The sequence below is a fragment of the Cervus canadensis genome, chromosome 18 (genome assembly GCF_019320065.1).
Source record: "Cervus canadensis isolate Bull #8, Minnesota chromosome 18, ASM1932006v1, whole genome shotgun sequence".
NCBI classification, from domain to species: Eukaryota; Metazoa; Chordata; class Mammalia; order Artiodactyla; family Cervidae; genus Cervus; species Cervus canadensis.
This window is the reverse complement of record NC_057403.1, coordinates 17,306,919-17,325,520: the sequence shown is the minus strand read 5'-3', so window position 1 is coordinate 17,325,520 and position 18,602 is coordinate 17,306,919. Positions and strand designations below refer to the sequence as shown.

At 46.8% G+C, this 18,602-nt stretch overlaps 1 protein-coding gene across 3 annotated transcripts; it reads right to left on the bottom strand.

The window, feature by feature from the left end:
* Nucleotides 1-3,810: 3,810 nt before the first annotated feature.
* Nucleotides 3,811-18,487, bottom strand: IGSF23 (immunoglobulin superfamily member 23). 3 transcript variants are annotated; one of them, XM_043436155.1, is made up of 5 exons: nt 18,294-18,487; nt 15,535-15,876; nt 11,769-12,038; nt 9,511-9,664; nt 3,811-5,085 (listed from the first exon to the last, which is right to left on the bottom strand). In XM_043436155.1, the coding sequence occupies exons 1-5, from the start codon at nt 18,349-18,351 to the stop codon at nt 5,076-5,078; spliced, it is 834 nt and encodes a 277-aa protein (XP_043292090.1). In that variant the 5' UTR covers nt 18,352-18,487; the 3' UTR covers nt 3,811-5,075. The 3 variants fall into 3 exon arrangements, with proteins under 3 accessions (XP_043292090.1, XP_043292089.1, XP_043292088.1); XM_043436154.1 differs by lacking the exon at nt 3,811-5,085 and adding an exon at nt 5,439-5,917; XM_043436153.1 differs by lacking the exon at nt 3,811-5,085 and having other exon boundaries at nt 9,171-9,664.
* Nucleotides 18,488-18,602: the final 115 nt, after the last annotated feature.

The following is an 18,602-nucleotide window of genomic DNA, read 5'->3' as shown; positions in this document are numbered from 1 at the left end:
ACAGTGCATCACTTCATGGCAAATAGAAGGGGACAAAATGGAAACAGTGACAGACTTTATTTTCTTGGGCTCCAAAATCTCTGTGGACGGTGATTGCAGCCATGAAATTAAAAGATGCTTGGTCCTTGGAAGGAAAGTTATGACAAAACTTGACAGCATATTAAAAAGCAGAGACTTCACTTTGCCAACAAAGAGAACAGTTAAAGCTATGGTTTTTCTCTGGTAGTCATGTACAGATATGAGAGTTGGACCACAAAGTGGTCATCTGAGTGCTGAAGAATTGATGCTTTCAAACTGTGATGCTGGAGAAGACTGTTGAGATTCCCTTGGATAGCAAGGGGATCAAACCAGGCAATCCTAAAAGAAATCAATACTGAATATTCATTGGAAGGACTGATGTTGAAGTTGAAGCTCCAATACTTTGGCCACTTGATGTGAAGAGCTGATTCATTAGAAAAGACCCTGAAGCTGGGAAAGATTGAGGGCATGAGGAGAAGGGGGCAACAGAGGATGAGATGGGTGGATGACATCATCGACTTAATGGACACAAGTTTGAGCAAACTCTGGGAGATAGTGAAGGACAGGGGAGTCTGGTGTGCTGCAGTCCATGGGGTCACAAAGAGTCAGACATGATTGAGCGACTGATTACCAGTAGAGTCTTGTGGGGTCATGCGCTCAAGTTCTGACCCCTGGAATGTGAGTAGTGCCATCAAAGGAAGGCAGTGAGACTCTCCAACATTGCCACCTCCTGCTGGCTGTAAAGGGGACTTGACCATGCACCATTCTGACTGTGTAACACCCTGAGGATGGCCAGACCACAAGGTAAAGAAACCAGGGCTCCTGGATGACATCACCAAGCACAGCTTCTATGCTATTCCCAGACTGCATCCATCAGGACTGTTACATGAGAGAGAAACCAATTTCGATCTTGTTTTGTTTTCCTGGCCATGCTGTGTGGCATACAGAATCTTAGTTCCCAATTGAACCCATGTCTTCTGCATTGGGAGCATGGAATCTTTCTTTTTTTTCCTTTTAAATATTTATTTTTGGCTGCGCTGGATCTTAAGTTTCAGCACACAGGCTCTCTAGTTGTGGAATGTGGGTTTAGGTGCCCCTTGGCATGTAGGATCTTAGCTCCCCAACCAGGGATGGAACTTAGGTCCCCTGCAAGGTGGATTCTTAACCACTGGACTACAAGGGAAGCCCACTTCTATCTTGTTTAAGCCTCAATGATTTGGGGTTTCTGCCAAGCTTATATCCTGTCAAGATGGGGGATCCCTGGGAGAAGAGCAGGTTGAGAGGATGAGCTGTGAGTTTGGGACACATCTTGGAGGTAACCTTGCCTCATCAGTTTCTGCTCCTCCTTGAATCTCCTCTAATCTGAAGGCAGTTCAGCTTTCTCTCTGCCCTCTCCTTCGACCCCACGTCTAGTCTATTCTACCTTCTTTGCTTCTGCCTATGGACAGTGAGCTCATCACGGCAGATGTAGCTGCCCGGGAAGGAGAGAATTCCTGCCCAGAGAAGGGAAGTTCCAGTTTTTCTTTGTTTTTATCTTTCTTTTGTCTGAATACAGAACATCTACACAATGAGAGCCAGAAAACCAGAACAAGGTGTGGGATTCTCAGTTCTTTCATGTTTCTGACAGTTGCATTCCCCAGCCTGCCCGCCCCACCACCCACTGCCACCATGGGAAGTTAGCATATTATTTTCCTTGTTCCTGTCTCACACTTTCATTGTGACCCAGTTCATTCAAGCCTATATATGGTCACAGGCTCTCTTCCAGCCATTCAACCTCTGTTTTGCCAAGTGGCATTTATTTATTATTTTGTTTTAACATTTATTACATATTTGTCTGTGTCACATCTTAGTTATGGCACTTCAGATCTTTCCTTGTGGGGCGTGGGCTTCTCTAGTTGTGACCTATGGGTTTAACTGCCCGGAGGCATGTGTGATCTTAATTCCCTGACCAGGGATCGAACCCTTGTCCCCTGTACTGGAAGTCAGATTCTTCCACTGGACCTCTGGACAACCATAGAAGTCCCCCAAGTGGCATTTAAATCTTTGACTTTACGGCTTAAATCTTAGGATTAGATATATCCATTAGGAATAGACCAGGTTGGGACTTCTCGTGGCCCAATGGCTAAGACTCTGAGCTCCCAATGCAGGGGACCCAAGTTCAATCCCTGATCAGGGAACAAGATCTCACATGCTGCAGCTAAGACCTGGTGCAGCCAAATAAATAAATATTTTAAAAAAGGAATAGACTGGGTTGCAAAAAACAATGGAACTAAAACAAGAGTGGTTTCGGCAAGATAGACTTTTGTTTCTTCTTTCATGTAAAAGGAACTGCACATGTGTTTAAGAAAGGGCTAGTTGAACAGCTTCACAAAATCTCCAGATATCTGTTTTTCAGTGGAGGGTTGGTAAATTATCTCTCCGGGAAAAAATTTCCTGATTTGTAGTAATTCCCAATTTCCTTGATGTAAATATCACCATCACAATTGATTTCAGTCTACCAACATGTCATCACTGAATGTGGAGTTAGGAAGAGATGTACACAGTAAGTTTTTTTTTTTTTTTTTAAGATTATTGATGTGCACCATTTTAAGTCTTTATTGAATTTGTTACAATATTGCTTCTGTTTTACGTTTTCTGTTTTTGTTTTTTGGTTTTTTTTTTGCCCTGAGACACATGAGATCTGTTCCCTCACCAGTGATTGAACCCAAGCCCCCTGCTGTAGAAGCCCAGAGTCTTAACCACTGGACTGCTGGGGAATTTCCCCAAGTAAGTTCTTGTGAGCCGGCACAAGCTGGGTTTGGTACACTTCACACTTGCTACTCTATCCTCCTTCATGTGAGATGGTCACTTCATGATCCTATATATCTGCTTGGTTCCAGTCATCACATTTTCATTCCTGCCAACAGGAGAAGATGCTCCTTCACCTGAAGGGCATGTTCTGCAAGTCACACATAACCCTTACACATTTTACTGACAAGGTTGATTTTCTTTCCCCTTGGACATCATGTGCCCAGCTGAAACTGAAGATTTGGTTATTATAGAGCGAGGTGAGAATGAATTCTGGGACTCTGAAGGTAACTGCTACCATAGTTGCTGAGACTGGGCTCTTTTGCTGCAGCCAGATGATCGTTTACCCTCCACGTGGGGTTAGGGGAGGGGCCTCAAGATGCCCGACCTTTTTATTTTTTTCTGATAGAGAGACGGAGTGAAAGGAGTTCAAGTCAGGTTGTTCTTCCTGTTAAACTCCAACTTACAGAAGGCTGGAGACTCAGTCAATGCTTTCATTTCTGAGCTTTTGAATTTTCCCAGTGGTGTGGTTTTAGTCTCTCATTCATTCACTCATTCAACAAACATTTATTGAGCACATACTGTATAGCAGATACAGGTCTGGCTATCATGAGGCTGACATTTAACATGGAGATATTGTTGTTGGTTAGTTGCTAAGTTGTGTCCAACTCTTTATGATCCCATGGACTGTATGTAGCCCGCCAGGCTCACTGTCCATGGAATTTCCCAGGAAAGAATACTGGAGGGGGTTGCCATTTCCTTCTCCAGAGGATCTTCCCAACTCAGGGACTGAACCCAAATCTCTTGCTTGGCAGGTGGATTCTTTACCACTGGAGCCCCCCTGGGAAGCCCTATCATGGAGATAATTGTTAAATTATCAATTGGTATAACCAATAAATATTTAATCACATAATACGCTAAGTACTATAAAGCAGAACAGTCCTATGGGCAAGTTCAACCAGGCGAGTGAATTTATAACAGAGGTGGTCAGGAAATCTCTTTGGGAAAATGCACACAATTTATTTTTAGTGAGGGAGGACTATCGTAATGACTCTCAGCTGTTCTCTAGCTGGTAGCTGAGTGGCAGCTGCAGTCAACTCTGAGACCCAGGGAACCAGCTGTCTTCACCGTTGCCCAGGCAGGAAATGATTCATTTGTCCTTTACAGTAGAGGGATGTGGGAGGGTGGGATGCCTCAGGTAGGAGAGGATCTGGTTAAATATTAGGGGTTTCTGAGCAAATCTGGACCCCTGGATAGATCAGGGCAAGGATCCCAGAACTGCCATGGAGTCAGTAATATACACATATGGCTGCTGGGGGATTTATTATTACTATTTTCTAACAATTAGGAGTTTGGGTTGCACTGTCCAATGCAATAGCCATTAGCCATGGGTGGATATATAAATTAAAATTAATTAAAAATCAATTTAAAAATGCAGTTCCTCAGTTACATGATATCCATTTCAAGGGCTCAATAACCACTTGTGTTGGATAATATTGTAGTGGACAGTACAGATATAGACACTTCCATCACCAGAGAGTGTTCTTGGACAGTGCTAGTCTAAGAAACAGGCTTTGGCATTGGGCAGACTTGAGCTGGCATCGGATGTGGCTGTGTGACTTTGGGCAAATCACTTGCCCTCTCTGTAACTTGCTTTTAGCTTATGTACATGAACACAAGGACAACCCCCTGACATAGGAGGGGGCAATGGGAGGGGGGACTGGCTCCAGGGAGGGAGCAATGGGGCAGTAGAATGATTGGAAATAGGGACTTCAGAGCCCAGGAGCCTGTTCTCAGCCATGCCAAATGGCATGTGGGCTCTTAATTCCCCAACCAGGGACTGAACCCACGTCCCCTGCATTGGAAGCACAGGGTCCTATCCACTGGATCACCAGGGAAGTCCTACTACGTAGTATTTCACTGTGGAAACCACTGTCTGAAAATACATCGAATTTGATTGGAAAACAGTTATCGATGCTCCCAAATGGTTTTATAAAAACTGCTAGATAAAAGCTGAAGATATACATATTCTACAACTGTGAAATTCCACTACTAATTATATACTGAACAGAAATGTACACATGTTCCACAAAAGGTATATTTTGACTGGATATGGCAACATAGCTGTTAGTATTTTAATACCATGGAAAAATTCATGATTAAGATCTGCTTGTAATGTCTCCTTTTGTCTAGATTCATTTGTTTGTATTTTTATTTTTATTCAATTTATTTAAACTGAAAAATACCCCAAATGGTTCACCCATCTCTTGTCAGCCAGACCTACAATGGAGAGAAAATAATAATAATAATAACAAAAATAGCCATAATAATAATACACGTGGCTGACATTCTTTGAAGGCTCACCATGTGCCAGGCAATATTAACAGTATCTCACTCCCACCATTTTATGTAATCCACACATCTACCCTGTTTTTTTTTTTTTTTAGTATTTATTTATTTTTATTTTTTGGCCACATGTGGGGTCTTAGTTCCCTGACCAGGGATCAAACCCATGCTCCCTACAGTGGAAGCATGGAGTCTAAACAACTGGATCACCAGGGAGGTCCCACATCTACCCTTTATTTAAAAAAATTTTTTTTTAATTTAATTTATTTATTTGGCTGTGCCGGGTCTTAGTTGCCCCATGGGGGCATGTGAACTCAACTGTTAAGTTGTGGCATGTGGGATCTTAGTTCCCAGACAAGAGATTGAACCCACGACCCCTGCATTGGGAGCACGGTATCTTAGCCATTGGACCAGGGAAGTCCCTCACACACCTACTCTTTGAGGCAGATATTATATTACCATTATCCCTGTTTTACAGATGAGCACAGAGCAGTTAAAGGGGTCACCCGGAGTCCCACAAGCTAGCATATGGCAGAGCTAGGATGAGCTTAAGGCGGCAGGGTCCAAGAACTTCACTGCAAACCTACAGGGGAATCTCCCTTGGCCCTTGGGTTTGGTGGGTTTGGCAGGCCTTCTTGGGGTGCTTCTCAGTCCAGACCCCTCTTGTCTGGAGACTGCTGCTACCCCACGTCAAAGGTCGGGGTGGCGGCCGAGAGGCTACCCCACGTCCAAGGTAAGGAGAAGCAGCTGCGCTTTGCTGGAGCAGCTGTGAAGAGATACCCCACGTAAGAGAAACCCAAGTAAGACAGTGGGCGCTGAGAAAGGGCATCAGAGGGCAGACAGACTGAAACCACAATCACAGACAACTAGCCAATCTGATCACACGGACCACAGCTTGTCTAACTCAATGAAACTAAGCCATGCCATATGGGGCCACCCAAGACAGACGGGTCAGGGTGGAGAGGTCTGACAGAATGGTCCACTGGAGAAGAGAATGGCAAACCACTTCAGTATTCTTGCCTTGAGAACCCCATGAACAGTATGAAAAGGCAAAGAGATAGGACACTGAAAGATGAACTCCCCAGGTCGGTAGCTGCCAAGTATGCTACTGGAGATCAGTGGAGAAATAACTCCAGAAAGAATGAAGGGATGGAGTTAAAGCAAAAACAACACCCAGTTGTGGATGTGACTGGTGATGGAAACAAGGTCCGATGCTGTAAAGAGCAACATTGCATAGGAACCTGGAATGTTAGGTCCATGAATCAAGGCAAATCGTTCAGTGGTCAAACAGGAGATGGCAAGAGTGAACATCAACATTCTAGGAATCAGCAAACTAAGATGGACTGGAATGGGTGAATTTAACTCAGATGACCATTATATCTACTACTGTGGGCAGGATTCCCTTAGAAGAAATGGAGTAGCCATCATGGTCAACAAGAGAGTCCAAAATGCAGTACTTGGATGCAATCTCAAAAACAACAGAATGATCTCTGTTCGTTTCCAAGGCAAACCATTCAATATCAAGTCTATACCCCGACCAGTAACACTGAAGAAGCGGAAGTTGAATGGTTCTATGAAGACCTACAAGATCTTTTAGAACTGACACCCAAAAAAGATGTCCTTTTCATTATAGGGGACTGGAATGCAAAAGTAGGAAGTCAAGAAACAGGAATAACAGGCAAATGTGGAGTAACAGGCAAATTTGGCCTTGGAGTACAGAATGAAGCAGGGCAAAGGCTAATAGAGTTTTGCCAAGAGAACGCACTGGTCATAGCAAACACCCTCTTCCAACAACACAAGAGAAGACTCTACACATGGACATCACCAGATGGTCGACACTGAAATCAGATTGATTATATTCTTTGCAGTCAAAGATGGAGAAGCTCTATACAAGCAGCAAAAACAAGACTGGGAGCTGACTGTGGCTCAGATCATGAACTCCTTATTGCAAATTCAGACTGAAATTGATGAAAGTGGGGAAAACCACTAGACCATTCAGGTATGACCTAAATCAAATCCCTGATGACTACACAGTGGAAGTGAGAAATAGATTTAAGGGACTAGATCTGATAGACAGAGTGCCTGATGAACTGTGGACAGAGGTTCATGACATTGTACAGGAGACAGGGATCAAGACCATCCCCAAGAAAAAGAAATGCAAAAAAGCAAAATGGCTGTCTGAGGAGGCCTTACAAATAGCTGTGAAAAGAAGAGAAGCGAAAAGCAAAGGAGAAAAGGAAAGATATACCCATTTGAATGCAGAGTTTCAAAGAATATCCAGGAGAGATAAGGAAGCCTTCCTCAGCAATCAATGCAAATAAATTGAGGAAAACAATAGATTAGGAAGACTAGAGATCTCTTCAAGAAAATTAGAGATACCAAGGGAACATTTCATGCTAAGATGGGCTCAATAAAGGACAGAAATGGTATGGACCTAACAGAAGCAGAAGATATTAAGAAGAGGTGGCAAGAACACACAGAAGAACTGTACAAAAAAGATATTCACGACCCAGATAATCACGATAGTGTGATCACTCACCTAGAGCCAGACATCCTGGAATGTGAAGTCAAGTGGGCCTTAGGAAGCATCACTACGAACAAAGCTAGTGGAGGTGATGGAATTCCAGTTGAGCTATTTCAAATCCTGAAAGATGCTGTGAAAGTGCTGCACTCAATATGTCAGCAAATTTGGAAAACTCAGCAGTGGCCACAGGACTGGAAAAGGTCAGTTTTCATTCCTATTCCAAAGAAAGGCAATGCCAAAGTATGCTCAAACTACCACACAATTGCACTCATCTCACACACTAGTAAAGTAATGCTCAAAATTCTCCAAGCCAGGCTTTAGCAATATGTGAACCGTGAACTTCCAGGTGTTCAAGCTGGATTTAGAAAAGGCAGAGGAACCAGAGATCAAATTGCCAACATTCTCTGGGTCATCAAAAAAGCAAGAGAGTTCCAGAGAAGCATCTATTTTTGCTTTACTGACTATGCCAAAGCCTTTGACTGTGTGGATCATGTAAACTGTGGAAAATTCTGAAAGAGATGGAAATACCAGACCACCTGACCTGCCCCTTGAGAAACCTGTATGCAAGTCAGGAAGCAACAGTTAGAGCTGGACATGGAACAACAGACTGGTTCCAAATAGGAAAAGGAGTACGTCAAGGCTTCATGTTGTCAGCCTGCTTATTTAACTTAATATGCAGTGTACATCATGAGAAACGCTGCGCTGGAAGAAGTACAAGCTGGAATCGAGATTGCTGGGAGAAATATCAATAACCTCAGATATGCAGATGACACCACCCTTATGGCAGAAAGTGAAGAAGAACTAAAGAGCCTCTTGATGAAAGTGAAACAGGAGAGTGAAAAAGTTGGCATAAAGCTCAACATTCAGAAAACTAAGATCATGGCATCCAGTCCCATCACTTCATGGGAAATAGATGGGGAAACAGTGGAAACAGTGAGAGACTTTTTTTTGTGGGGGGCCTCCAAAATCACTGCAGATGGTGATTGCAGCCATGAAATTAAAAGATGCTTACTCCTTGGAAGGAAAGTTATGACCAACCTAGACAGCATATTAAAAAGCAGAGACATTACTTTGCCAAAAAGGTCCATCTAGTCAAGGCTATGGTTTTTCCAGTAGTCATGTATGGATGTGAGAGTTGGACTATAAAGAAAGCTCAGCGCTGAAGAATTAATGCTTCTGAACTGTGGTTTTGGAGTAGACTCTTGAGAGTCCCCAGAGAGTCTCTGCAAGGAGATCCAACCAGTCCATCCTAAAGGAAATCAATCCTGGATGTTCATTGGAAGGACTGATGCTAACGCTGAAACTCCAATATTTTGGCCACCTGATATGAAGAGCTGACTCATTTGAAAAGACCCTGATGTTGGGAAGGGTTGAGGGCAGGCGGAGAAGGGGACGACAGAGGATGAGATGGTTAGAGGGCATCACTGACTCAATGGGCATGGGTTTGGGTAAACTCTGGGAGTTGATGATGGATAGGGAGGCCTGGCATGCTGCGGTTCATGGGGTCACAAAGATTCGGACATGACTGAGCAACCGAACTGAACTGAACTGAAACTGAGGCCCAGGGTGGGTGGCGACTTGCCATGGCCTCACTTTGGGTAAGTGACAGAACAGGGATTTGAATCCAGCTCCAGGACCGTCTCCTGTCTCTTTGTTTCCCTGGGCTACTTTGGGAACTGACTAGGTAGGTGGGGCACATTGGGGGTCCATGTCATCCTCTCTGAGTGGACTTTATGGTCCCTGGGATAAGGTTGTTGGTTTGGCTTCAGTCTTGCTGCAGAGCGAGCTCTGTGCCTTGTGGAGCTGAGTGGATGGGAGGAAGGGAAGGCAGGCACCTTAGCTTCTGGATGACGGTGAGGAGCACGCTTCCAACCAGCACCAAGCCTACCACAGATGCGGCCACGACAAGAGCAATGGCAGAGCCTCCTGACAGGGAGAGCGGGGGATTCCGAGAGATGGGTGCAGGTTCTGTGGGTTCCACGTCAGCTTCTGGGAACCAAGAAGGGGAGAGACTGGAGGAGACACCCTCCCTAAATACCCCCACTTGCCCCGCCATTCCACCTCCTCCCCCATCCTCCCTGTCTCCACCCCAGCTTCCTCCCCACTCTCCCATTTCAGTCTCCGCAACCCATCTCATCACCACATAGAAGCCAGAGGGTTTCTTTCTTCTTTCTTTTTTTTTTTTTGCCACATCTCATTATGTGGGATCTTAGTTCCCTGACCAGGGATCAAACCTGTGCCCCCTGCATTGGAAGGACAGAGTCGTAACCACTGGACAACCAGGGAAGTCCCCAGAGGGGTCTTTGTAAAGTCCACACTTGACCCTGTTCCTCTCCTGCTCAGAACCTTCCCATGGCTTTCCAGGACTTCACCTTGACCTTCAAGAACCTGCATCTGGCCAGTCTCATCTCTCTCTACCCTCTACATTTATAACCAAGCTTTGTTGGATTCTACTTAATTTTCTACTTCCCTCTCCTACTTCCAAGCCTTTATCTGTGCCCCTGGAATGCCATTTTTCTCCCCCTGGCCTGGACAATTTCTATGTGTCCTAGTACCAACTCAGATGTCCCCTCTTCCAGGAAGCCCTTCCTGATTCCCTTGCTGGGTCGGGCGTCCCCTTGGGTCTCACAGCCCTTTGAGTTCTCCCACCCCAGCTCTGCCCACTCTGGTCATTATTGTTTGTGGACAGGTCTGTCCCCTACTGCACTGTGATGCAGTAAGAAGTCCTGTGATGGCAGGACTAGGACTGTTTCTGTTACCAACTGTCCTCAGCACTGCCCAGCATAGGCCAGTCACATAATAGGTGCTCAATAAACATTTCCTGAACAGTTTATGAACAAGGAAAGGGGGTCTTAGAAGTACTGTCATTCTCAGTGAGTGTATCAGGGTCACCAGGTGCTCCAAGATTTATATTTTTTCTCCCAATAAATTACCTAAAATCAAATCCTGAAACTTCCCACTGAACCATGGCTGGGGAGAGGAAGCAGCTCTAGGAATGTAGCCAAGCCAGGCTTTCCACCGTCTCCATCCTTCCCTTGCTCTGGACCTTGGCTCAAGTGATTCCTGCTGCCTACATGCCTCCCCCTCTTCTCTAGGCAGCTCCTCTTCACCACTCTATGAGTAGAACTACTAAAAATAACATACACGGTAACTGCTGCTATTTAAAGCACCAGCTGACTGATTTTCTGCTAGCTTCTGGCATTTACCATTTCAGGTCCTTAACAGCAATTTTGTAGCGGTCTACATGATCACCTTGGTTATACACAGGAGGAAACTGAAGCTCCAGAGAAGGAGCACCACTTGTCCTAAGTCACCCAGCCAAGAAGGCACAGTGGTAGAAACTGAACTCCACTTTGACTGGCTCCCCAACCACTTTTTTTAATCCCAATAGCTGGCTCATCTTGTGATTGCCACCTGAGCCTCTGTACACACTCTTGCCTCCGGCAATAGGCACAAAAGTAATAATAATATGGATAATACTAATCATAGCAATGATACTAGTTCATGTTTATTGAGCACTCACTAGTGTTCCACAGTGCTAGGCGCCCCTATTTTAAGCTATTCACTTGCCTATCACACTGAACGCTCACAGCTACATTTTGGGGTAGGCACTATTATTTTCCAAGTGTATATTCCTCAGAATACTGAGGAAACTGAAGCACAGAGAAGTCAAGGCACTGGCCCAGAGTCACACAGCCAGCTAGTAGTGGAGCCAGAATTCAAATTCCCAAAGCCTGTGCTTGGAACCACTGGTTGTATTATCACCTTCATTTTTCCTCTGGCAGGTGCTGAGATTCAGAGAGGCAAAGAGACTTCTCAAACTCACAGAGTAGAAAGTGATTGGAGCCAGGAGGACCCAGACAGCTGGTTCCAGATCCTGCCCTGGGCTTTCACGAGCATTCAAGTCTTTATAGGCCACAGCTTCTCATCTGTAAAATGGGCTAATAATCCCCACTCTGCCAGGAGGATGAAAGAATGGGATGTCACCTTGATTATAAAGGGTCTCATAGGGAATTGCTCACAGAAAGTGGCTCAGTGGTATCAGGAAAGCTGGCCACTGAGCAGGGGTCTGGGGTGAGGGTGGGAGACTCACGTGGCAGCATGATAGTCACAGGCTGGGAGAGGTACACTCCTTGGCTGTTCTCGGCCAAGCATAAGTAGGTGCCCAGATCCTTCATGGACAACCTGTGGACAATCAGTCTTTCTCCAGTTCCACGAGGTCTCCCATTGAAGGTCCACCGGAGCACAGGTTCAGGTGTGATTAAAGCCGCCCACTGCAGGATCACAGAGTAGTTGAGTTCACTCCGGAGGACACCTTGTTTATTTCCTGGGAATGTCACCAGCTGCACCCCATCATAGGTGGCTGTGCAAACAAGGAAGCAAGGTCACATGGGTGGAGACTGCTCAGAGAGGCCGAGCACTTCCTCTGTTCCCCACAGAGGCATCTGTTCATTCATTTACTCGCTCATTCATTCATTCATCAACATGTTTGGAGGGCCTGGTCTGTGCCCACTGTTGATCCAGACACTGGATGGAGCTGAGCTGTCCTCAACACATATGACTGCCAACACTGCATTTGTGGCTTCAGGGCATTCACTGGCTGCCAGAGCCTGCTCTGCTCATGGAAGCAGCAGCCAAAGCACTGGAGAGTGGGCACACAGCCTCCCACAGTGACCAGTGTGGACTGGCATATAAATACCCCAGGTCCCCTGCCCTCAGCTGGACCAGGGTAGAAGCCAAGGAGCTTCTGGAGGAGTGGCTAGATTCTGGATTATTTTGCAGGTAGAGTCCACAGGATTTGCTGATAGATTGGATGTAGGTGAGGGTGGTGGTAGTCAAGGGGTCCTCCAAGGCTTGGGGCCTGGGCCATTGGCTACTGGGAGGGCTCCTTACAGACAGCATACATCATCCTCACCATTTGTTGTTATTATTGAGTCACTAAGTCGTGTCCGACTCTTTGTGACCCCCATGGACTGTAGCTCACCAGGCTCCTCTGTCCAGGGGATTTCCCAGGCAAGAATACTGGAATCCGTTGCCATTTCCTTCTCCAGGGGATCTTCCTGACCCAGGGATGGAACCCACATCTCCTGCATTGGCAAGCAGATTCTTTACCGCTGAGCCACCAGGGAAGCTCCCCTCCCCACCTCCTCACCATAGTTCTTTATTTTTTTTTTTTGTTTTCAGGTGAAAGACTCTGAGGTCTGGGGGTCCTAGGGCCAGGACTCATGGTCAGAGAGAGAGAGGCACAGCTGGGATTTGGATATGATGTCATGGTGAGTGCTGGGGACCTTCATATGGAGCTGATTACCATTCAGTGCAATATGAAAAGTGAAAAAAAAAACTTCAATCCAGCCAAGGAGCTCAGAGAAGTCTTCCTGGAGGAGGCGGTGCCTAAGCTAAGCCTTGCAGGAGGAGAAAGAACCCACGGGTGTGGAAATAAGAATCAATGTAGGGGCTTCCCTCATGGCTCAGGGCAAAGAATCTGCCTGCCAATGCAGAAGACACAGGTTCGATCCCTAGTCTGGCAAGATCCCACATGCCACAGAGCAACTAAGCCCCTGTACTACAACTACTGAGCTTGTGCTCTAGAGCCCATGAGCCACAACTACTGACGCCCAAGCACCTAGATCCTGTGCTTGGCAAGAACAGAAGCCACGGCAGGAGAAGCCCACACACCACAACCAGAGAGTAGCCCCCACTCAGTGCAACTAGAGAAAAACCCACACAGCAATGAAGACCCAGCACAGCCAAAAATAAGTAAAATTATTTTTTAAAAAAAGAATTGATGTAATAGCCATCTAGATTGGACTCTTACTATGAGTCAAGCACCGTTCTAAACACATGGTAACTACAGCTCGTTATATTACTGGCTTGTTATGTTATGAATAAGACCCATGCTTGGGTGAAGTCATTTAATAGGTTGTTTTAGTAGGTTATAATAAGCATTTAGGGCTGCAGTCCATGGGGTCCCAAAGAATCAGACATGACTGAGCACATTGAGTGAATAATCAGCACTTAAAATGTGAAATGAGATGTTAAAGAAAGTATCAGAATGCATCACACTTAGCAATAATTGTTATTTTATGACACTTGTAAAGGCAAGTGACTTGTGATGTGTAGATATATGAACATACTGGGTCATGATTTAAAAAACTTGAAAACCACTGGATTTATTTGTTTAATCCTCACAACAACCCTACGGGGTAGATTTCAAATTTGTTATCATCCTTTTAATGGGAAAACAAGGGCTCAAAGAGGTCAAGTCCCCTGAAATACTCATGGCAAATATTTGCTTACTCTGTGCATGGCAGCAAAGATAGAAATGAGACTCTTCTGATAAGGAAGGAAAATAAGGAACCAATGAACAGGCTGGGGAAATAGCATACACTGGCCTGAAAGAGTTAAGCAATCCTAGTTTAACTGCTACTGATGCACTGAGCATGTAGCAAGGCCTGCTGCCTTTTACAAAGCTAATTCCTTAACCACTCTCAGACTCTATGTGAGGTACACCCTGCACCTGGGATTCACATTCCCCTACACTTCTTGTAACAATCCTCTATAGCATTCTTCCTTTCAGAAAGAAGATAATGGGCCAATAACCCTGAGAGACAGAAAGGCAGAGTCACTGAGCTGCCTGATGTCAACTAGGACTGTTTTGAAACTCTACAAAAGGAAGAAGAATACAAGACCTCCCTTACTTTGATCCTTATCACATACCCCAGACCATGAGGCCCATTATAAAGATTATAAAACTCCTCACTACCCCCTTCAGCGGGGACACAGTTCTTAATGGAGTAGCCTGCTGTGTTCCCTCTTTGACTGGCAAAGAAATAAAGCTACTCTTTCTCTTTCCTCCAAAACCCTGTCTCTGTATTTTTACCTGGCATCGCACACAGAGAACCAAGGTTTTGGCAACAGGTGCCAGGCACTGTTCTAGGTATTTGGTGTGGATTAATTCGCTTGTTCCTCACAGCACTCCTACAAGGGAGGGTCTACCATGATTCTATTTTTACAGAGGAGGATGCTGAAGCCCACAGAGGGCAAGCCACTTTGCAAAGGGACATGGCTAGGAAGTGAAGGAGCAAGGACTCCACGCAGGTGGTTTGGGTTTCAGAGTCTGTACACGCTTTAGGCAGAGTAGGCTTCTAGAAGAACTGGCCCTCAAATCACATAAATGTAGACTGATGGTGGTGGTGGTTTAGTTGCAAAATCGAGTCCGAATGTTGTGACTCCATGGCCTGCAGCCTGCCAGGCTCCTCTGTCCATGGGATTTCCCAGGCACCAATACTGGAGTGGGTTGCCGTTTCCTCCTCCAGGGGATCCTCCCGACCCAGGGATCGAATCCGGTCTCTTATGCCTCCTGCATTGGCAGGCGGGTTCTTTACCACTGAGACCCCTGGGAAGCCCAGACTGATGGACCTCAGCCTATTTCCCTCCCATTGGAGCAAAGCCGGTCACGTGACTCACTTTGGCCAATACTTCCAATGGCGGAAGTACTGGCAGGCTGGTTCTGAGCCTGGGCCTCCAGAGCCTTGCAGCTTCTGCTCCTTTGATAAGAGAACGAGCTCAGGCTACGGGCTGGAGGATGGGAAGGCTCTTGGCCCAGTTACCGCCATCGCCCCAACTACCAGCCAGGCCATTGCCAGACATAGAAAGGAGGCCATCCCGCACCAGTGCCCAGGCAATCCTTCCGAACTGGCTGACTGCAGACGCTGGAGTGAGCCCGGCTAAAATTAGCTGAGACCAGAACTGTTCACAAGAATCTTGAGCTTAAAAAAAATTAGTTGCTATTCTAAGTTCTGCGGACTGAGAACTCTGTCCCTCCCGCCCCGCCGTGGAGGGATGGGGAGTGAACTCACCCTTGACCTGTATCTGCTCCGTCGCACTCCTGCGCCCTGCGCTGGTTTCCATCACCACCGTGTAGCTGCCCGCATCTAAAGTCGTCACGTTTCTGATGATCAGGCTGCCCTGGGTGTCCAGCGTCTCCCGGCCAGTGTGGCCAGGCCCTGGGAGGCCCTCGGCAGAGAAGATCATGGCTTCTGGCCGGACTTCATGCCCTCGGAACCAAGAAGTGGAAAGAACCCCATCCAGGCTTCTGGGGACTGGCAGGTGGGCATCGGCTCCTTCGGTCAAGGGGTCCAGAGACACAGAGGAGGGCAGCTCCAACGAGGCAGAGCAGGTGCTGAATGTGAGCAGGGTGCCTTGTAGCAGGGTTGGAGGGAGAAGAGAGAGCAAGTGAGCAATGGGCCCAAAGGCAAGATGCTGCCCCAGCCGCCAACCCTTCCCACGCTGGTGAGAATGAGTGCCGTGGAGAGCTGATGTGACAAGGGTGATAATGAATAGAAAGGAGGGGCTTCTCAGGTGGCTCAGTGGTAAAGAATCTGCCTGTCAATGCAGGAGACAAGGGTTCAATCACTGGGTCAGGAAGATCCCTTGGAGGAGGGTATGGCAACCCACTCCAATATTCTTGCATAGAAAATCCCATGGACAGAGGAGCCTGGCAGGCTAAAGCCATGGGGTTGCAGACAGCTGGACACAACTGAAGCAACTTAGCATGTACATGCAATATATATTGCATGTATATATATATACACAATACCTATAAAATCTATATAATATATATATAATATATAATAATATATAACCTATATATATATAATATATATATTATCTCTACAACCATAGAGATAATTCCAGAAGTCCTACTTGCCTGGAGCATGGCTATTTTATTTCATTTCTAACCTTCAATCAAATGAGAAAAAGTCACTATTCAGTTTTTCCCTATTTGACCCCAGAACAGTTCCTTGAATCACTATATATAAATATAAATACAGCAGAATGTTAAACTTGACTTCCATTGCCGCAGAATCTCCCCGAAGGTTCCAGAGGCTGAGAACAAAACAACAGACACCAAGAACTCCCCATTCCCAACTGAGGTCTAGCTAACAGGGGTTGTTGTTCTATTAGTCACTCAGTCATGTCTGACTCTTTGCAACCCCAAGGACTGTGGCTCGCCAGACTCCCCTGTCCGTGGAATTCTCCAAGCAAGAATACTGGAGTGGGTTGCCATTCCCTTCTCCAGGGGATCTTCCCAACCCAGGGACTGAACCTGGGTCCACCTGCATTGCAGGCAGATTCTTTTCCATCTGAGCCACCAGGGAAGCCCAGCTAACAGGGGTTACCCATCACCAGTTCTGCCAGCACTAGCCACTCTACCCCTGCCAAGAGAGAAGGCTGAAAGCTCATGGAGAAGAGGAGATGGCTCAGAGTGAGGTTTTCTGGGGGACTGGAGGTCCCCACTGGGGCTGGGATTTTCCTCCACCTCCTGCTAAGTGATGGGGGGTGGTGCTCCAAGGGAACCTCTTGGAGTGCTGGAGATGTGTGCCGTGGAGTTTGTGGGAACTTAGACCTGTAAGTCTTCAGGTGACAGATGGAGGCGGAGTGGGCAGGATGGATGTGGTCCACACCTCCTGCGTTTGGTGGGACAACAGAGATGTCCACGAGTTTTCCATGAGCCAGTGTGAATGCCGCTGAAGGAGCCAGTCAGAGCTCCGAATGGGGGCATCTCTGGAGCCTGTCCTGGCAAAAAGCCCCATAGGAGGCGACTTGCTGGGTAGATTCCCCGCCCAGGAAGATCCCAGCATCATGCCTCAGCCACACAGAAGGCCTTGTCCCCACCTTACCACTACAGTAGCCAAGTTGAAACCTTCCTGCACCCTCCTTGCCTTCCTCTCCTCTACCCATGGCCTTGGGGGGTGGAGGGGGTGGGCACAGACCTCTGGGTGGGGAGAAAGGACACAGAGAGACATAGAAACAAGGCCCACCACATCCCACTACATCCTCACTGCAGCCTGGCCCAGGTCCGAGCTGGGGCAGAAGTGAAGTTCTCAGCTGTGGCTGAGGTTTTGAAATTACACAGAACTGGACTTTTTGAGGCCTGGAAAAAGAAGCAATTCATTTACTTTCCAAGAGGTAAATGTGGGTGGCTTCTGGAAAGTGTGGTCTTGGTGGCCAGATCATCTGGAGTCAAGTCCTTCTGTTACTTTCAAGCTGTGTGGCCTGGGGAGGACCCATAACCTCTTTGTGTCTCAGTTTCCCGCTCTATGAAATGGGGCTTGTGTAACTCTAGCCTTCTGGGGTTAAGAATTAAATGTTACTACATGAAAGCACTTAGAAGAGGCTGACATGTAGAAGTACTCCGTCACAATGGCCTCCTTTTATTATGATTGTTATACTATTTTCGTTGTTATTGTTGTTATTGAAAAATTATTATTAGATATGGGTAGCTAGGGTCAGACAGGGTGCTCTGGTGGAAAGGGGCTGGCATGGGGGTACTGAACTCTTACTTTGCCTTTGCCAGCCACCTGCTCTTGAGCAAGTGACCCCACCCCTATCTGAGCCTCACTTTACTCCTTTGTAAAAGGGGTCAATCACAGGGGCCTCTTGGGGATTTCAAGAGCTCTTGTGTGTGGGTTGCCCATGCTGCGTGGGCTGTAACATGACCAGAGTCAGAACTCAGAGTGGGGGCGTCTCTGATTTGGATAAAGACTCTCTCCCTCCCCAGGGATGTCTCCTCTTTGTCCCCAACCCGTGAGTGCGGCCCTTGTCTCTCACGCACCTGTTAGAAGCAGCCTTGTCCAGGCGGGGCTGTGGCTGGTGCCCAGAGACCATCTCATGCTGCGTTCTGTCCTGCAGAGGCGTAGGCAGCCGCGCAGGAGAGGTCACCCTTCTGGAGTGGGGTCCCCTAGACCACACAGTCAAGTACACAGCCTTAGCCCCGCCCCTGCGAGGCCCAGCCCATTCCCTGGCCACACCTCCACAGTGCCCAGCCTTGGTCTCCAGTGATGAGCTGGGAAGTCTCTTCTCTAGCACTGGGTTCCTGGCAGTGGTGGGTGGGGAGGAGGCTGGGGAAGGGTCTTTGGAGAAG

Excerpts from the sequence above, each read along its gene's own strand:
- IGSF23 (XM_043436153.1), bottom strand. The coding sequence starts at position 18,351 with ATGAGATGGTCTCTGGGCACCAGCCACAGCCCCGCCTGGACAAGGCTG. Across the intron at positions 12,039-15,534 it reads GGAGCAGATACAGGTCAAGG|CCACCTATGATGGGGTGCAG; the intron begins GTGAGTTCACTC and ends TTGTTTGCACAG. Across the intron at positions 9,665-11,768 it reads TGTGACTATCATGCTGCCAC|AAGCTGACGTGGAACCCACA; the intron begins GTGAGTCTCCCA and ends CTTGGTTCCCAG.